At 51.5% G+C, this 5,000-nt stretch overlaps 1 protein-coding gene across 2 annotated transcripts in view; it reads right to left on the bottom strand.

Annotated features, from left to right (window-relative positions):
* cacna1hb (calcium voltage-gated channel subunit alpha1 Hb) overlaps positions 1–5,000 on the bottom strand; it is a 135,816-nt gene that overhangs the window by 12,551 nt on the left and 118,265 nt on the right. For both annotated transcript variants that reach the window (XM_090194653.1, XM_090194652.1), the window contains 3 exons: positions 4,396–4,588; positions 674–825; positions 68–177 (listed from right to left, as the gene is read on the bottom strand). In XM_090194653.1, coding sequence (XP_090050779.1) covers positions 68–177; positions 674–825; positions 4,396–4,588 — 455 coding nt within the window. The remainder of the gene's footprint in view (positions 1–67; positions 178–673; positions 826–4,395; positions 4,589–5,000) is intronic.

A 5,000-nucleotide genomic window follows, 5' to 3' on the forward strand; every position in this document is an offset into this window, starting at 1 on the left:
TGTGTGTGTGTGTGTGTGTGTGTGTGTGAGAGTGTGTGTATGCAGTGTGTGTGTGTTTGTGTGTTACCTCTCCTTGAAGAAGCGTCTCAGCCCGAAGGCGATGAGTTTGAGGACCGTCTCGATAACAAACACCAGAGTGAAGACGTAGTTACAATACTTCAACCCCTCCTCCAGATACTGGAACACACACACACACACACACACACATAATCACACTCGTTGCTATAGGTACCCGATTGTCCTAGTTAACTTTGTGGTTGCTATGGCTACCAGTGTGTGAGGTTGCATTTGTTACCAGTTTGAGGTTGCTATAGTTACCAGTCTGTGGTTGCTATAGTTGTAGTGTGGTTACTATAGTAACCTGGGGCTGTTTGTACTGCAGTTTGGTTGCTATAGTTACCTTTGGCTGTTTGTAGTGCAGTGCGGTTACTATAGTTACCTGTGGCTGGTTGTATTGTAGTGTGGTTACTATAGTAACCTGGGGCTGTTTCTACTGCAGTGTGGTTGCTATAGTTACCTGTGGCTGGTTTTATTGTAGTGTGGTTACTATAGTTAACTGGGGTTGTTTGTATCATAGTGTGGTTGCTATAGTTACCTGTGGCTGGTTCTAGTGTAGCGTGGTTACTATAGTAACCTGGAGCTGTTTGTAGCGTAGTGCGGTTGCTATAGTTACCTGCGGCTGGTTGTAGTGCTCCATGCTCATGGTGAGGACGTTGGTAGCGATGATGACGGTGATGAAGAGGTCCAGGTAGTGGCTGGTGCACAACGTGTGGATGGTGAGACGCACCGGGGAGTAGTCTGCATAGTAGGGCCTCTCCTGGGCCTCTGTTACAGACACACAGAGTAACGTGGTCAATAAACTGGGCCTCTCCTGGGCCTCTGTTATAGACACAGAGAGTAACCTGGTCATTAAACTGGGCCTCTCCTGGGCCTCTGTTAAAGACACACAGAGTAACCTGGTCATTAAACCGGGCCTCTCCTGGGCCTCTGTTAAAGACACACAGAGTAACCTGGTCATTAAACTGGACCTCTCCTGGGCCTCTGTTACAGACACACAGAGTAACCTGGTCATTAAACTGGGCCTCTCCTGGGCCTCTGGAACCCACACACAGAGTAACCTGGTCATTAAACTGGGCCTCTCCTGGGCCTCTGGAACCCACACACAGAGTAACCTGGTCATTAAACTGGGCCTCTCCTGGGCCTCTGTTACAGACACACAGAGTAACCTGGTCATTAAACTGGGCCTCTCCTGGGCCTCTCCTGGGCCTCTGTTACAGACACACAGAGTAACCTGGTCATTAACTGGGCCTCTCCTGGGCCTCTCCTGGGCCTCTGTTACAGACACACAGAGTAACCTGGTCATTAAACTGGGCCTCTCCTGGGCCTCTGTTAAAGACACACAGAGTAACCTGGTCATTAAACTGGGCCTCTCCTGGGCCTCTGTTACAGACACACAGAGTAACCTGGTCATTAAACTGGGCCTCTCCTGGGCCTCTCCTGGGCCTCTGTTACATACACACAGAGTAACCTGGTCATTAAACTGGGCCTCTCCTGGGCCTCTCCTGGGCCTCTGTTACATACACACAGAGTAACCTGGTCATTAAACTGGGCCTCTCCTGGGCCTCTCCTTCGCCTCTCCTGGGCCTCTGTTACAGACACACAGAGTAACCTGGTCATTAAACTGGGCCTCTCCTGGGCCTCTCCTGGGCCTCTCCTGGGCCTCTGTTACAGACACACAGAGTAACCTGGTCATTAACTGGGCCTCTCCTGGGCCTCTCCTGGGCCTCTCCTGGGCCTCTGTTACAGACACACAGAGTAACCTGGTCATTAACTGGGCCTCTCCTGGGCCTCTCCTGGGCCTCTGTTACATACACACAGAGTAACGTGGTCATTAAACTGGGCCTCTCCTGGACCTCTCCTGGGCCTCTCCTGGGCCTCTGTTACAGACACACAGAGTAACCTGGTCATTAAACTGGGCCTCTCCTGGGCCTCTCCTGGGCCTCTGTTACAGACACACAGAGTAACCTGGTCATTAACTGGGCCTCTCCTGGGCCTCTCCTGGGCCTCTGTTACAGACACACAGAGTAACCTGGTCATTAAACTGGGCCTCTCCTGGGCCTCTCCTGGGCCTCTCCTGGGCCTCTGTTACAGACACACAGAGTAACCTGGCCATTAAACTGGGCCTCTCCTGGGCCTCTGTTACAGACACACAGAGTAACCTGGTCATTAACTGGGCCTCTCCTGGGCCTCTCCTGGGCCTCTCCTGGGCCTCTGTTACAGACACACAGAGTAACCTGGTCATTAACTGGGCCTCTCCTGGGCCTCTCCTGGGCCTCTGTTACATACACACAGAGTAACGTGGTCATTAAACTGGGCCTCTCCTGGGCCTCTGTTACAGACACACAGAGTAACCTGGTCATTAAACTGGGTCTCTCCTGGGCCTCTGTTACATACACACAGAGTAACCTGGTCATTAAACTGGGCCTCTCCTGGGCCTCTGTTACAGACACACAGAGTAACCTGGTCATTAAACTGGGCCTCTCCTGGACCTCTCCTGGGCCTCTGTTACAGGCACACAGAGTAACGTGGTCATTAAACTGGGCCTCTCCTGGACCTCTCCTGGGCCTCTGTTACAGACACACAGAGTAACCTGGTCATTAAACTGGGCCTCTCCTGGGCCTCTCCTGGACCTCTGTTACAGACACACAGATTAACCTGGTCATTAAACTGGGCCTCTCCTGGGCCTCTGTTACAGGCACACAGAGTAACCTGGTCATTAAACTGGACCTCTCCTGGGCCTCTGTTACAGACAAACAGAGTAACCTGGTCATTAAACTGGGCCTCTCCTGGGCCTCTGTTACAGGCACACATAGTAACCTGGTCATTAAACTGGGCCTCTCCTGGACCTCTCCTGGGCCTCTGTTACAGGCACACATAGTAACCTGGTCATTAAACTGGGCCTCTCCTGGGCCTCTACTGGGCCTCTGTTACAGGCACACATAGTAACCTGGTCATTAAACTGGGCCTCTCCTGGGCCTCTGTTACAGACACACAGAGTAACCTGGTCATTAAATTGGGCCTCTCCTGGGCCTCTGTTACAGACACACAGAGTAACCTGGTCATTAAACTGGGCCTCTCCTGGGCCTCTGTTACAGACACACAGAGTAACCTGGTCATTAAACTGGGCCTCTCCTGGGCCTCTGGAACACACACACAGAGTAACCTGGTCATTAAACTGGGCCTCTGTTACAGGCACACAGAGTAACCTGGTCATTAAACTGGGCCTCTGTTATAGACACACAGAGTAACGTGGTCATTAAACTGGGCCTCTCCTGGACCTCTCCTGGGCCTCTGTTACAGGCACACATAGTAACCTGGTCATTAAACTGGGCCTCTCCTGGACCTCTCCTGGGCCTCTGTTACAGGCACACAGAGTAACCTGGCCATTAAACTGGGCCTCTCCTGGGCCTCTGTTACAGACACACAGAGTAACGTGGTCATTAAACTGGGCCTCTCCTGGGCCTCTGTTACAGACACACAGAGTAACGTGGTCATTAAACTGGGCCTCTCCTGGGCCTCTGTTACAAGCACACATAGTAACCTGGTCATTAAACTGGGCCTCTCCTGGACCTCTCCTGGGCCTCTGTTACAGACACACAGAGTAACCTGGTCATTAAACTGGGCCTCTCCTGGGCCTCTCCTGGGCCTCTTTTACAGACACACAGAGTAACCTGGTCATTAAACTGGGCCTCTCCTGGGCCTCTCCTGGGCCTCTGTTACAGACACACAGAGTAAAGTGGTCATTAAACTGGTCGTCTGCAGATCAGGTCTCAGGGACAACAGTAAAAATCTCCTTATGCTTCTGCTATGAGGTCATCGATGAAGCTACTGCCAGAGAGTTGTGACAGTGTGTGTGTGTGTGTTTGTGTGTGTGTGTGTGTGTAGATGAAACTGCTGCCTCAGGAGTTCCATCCTATCCATCACCATCTCAAGGTGTCTTTGGCCAGAAAAGCGTCTCTGTTTGCCAGAAAGTTTATGTCACTGAGCTGAACACTTCGACAGACTGCAGATAGAGGGTTGTGTGTGTTTGGGTCTGTGTGTGTGTGTGTGTGTGTGTGTGTGTGTGTGTGTGTGTGTGTGTGTGTGTGTGTGTTTGTGTGTGTGTGTGTAGGAAACAGTATGTGTCACACCTAACTCAGGGGCAACATCTCTTCCCTCCCTCCCTCCCTCCCTCCCTGCTCTCTTGGCTCTCTTCTCCCCTCCCTGCTCTCTTGGCTCTCTTCTCCCCTCCCTCCCTCCCTCGTTCCCTCATTCCCTCCCTCCCTCCCTTACTTCTCCTCTCTGCTCTCTTCTCCTCCCCCTCCCTCCCTCCCTCCCTCCCTCCCTCCCTCTTACTCCTCCTCCTCTTCTCTGCTCTCTTGGCTCTTTTCTCCTCCCGGGCCTTGGCCTCCTCTTCCTCCTGGTCCTGACGACACTTGTGGAAGTTCTCCACGACGACGCCCACGAACATGTTGAGGACGAAGAAACTGACGATGAGGAGGAAGGAGATGAAGAACAGGAGCATCCACGGGTTGTGGTTCCTCACCGGCTGGAGAACGAAGATAAACCACAATATCAGAAACAGACAGATAAGGACTTATTGGTTCTACTGTTGTACTGCCTCAACACTCATCAGGACTTATTGGATCTACTGTTGTACTGCCTCAACACTCATCAGGACTTATTGGTTCTACTGTTGTACTGTCACAACACTCATCAAGACTTATTGGAGCTACTGCCTCAACACTCATCAGGACTTATTGGTTCTACTGCCACAACACTCATCAGGACTTATTGGTTCTACTGTTGTACTGCCACAACACTCATCAGGACTTATTGGTTCTACTGCCACAACACTCATCAGGACTTATTGGTTCTACTGTTGTACTGCCACAACACTCATCAGGACTTATTGGAGCTACTGTTGTACTGCCTCAACACTCATCAGGACTTATTGGTTC

Source organism: Oncorhynchus mykiss, chromosome 13, assembly GCF_057628025.1.
Source record: "Oncorhynchus mykiss isolate SJ-2025 chromosome 13, ASM5762802v1, whole genome shotgun sequence".
NCBI classification, from domain to species: Eukaryota; Metazoa; Chordata; class Actinopteri; order Salmoniformes; family Salmonidae; genus Oncorhynchus; species Oncorhynchus mykiss.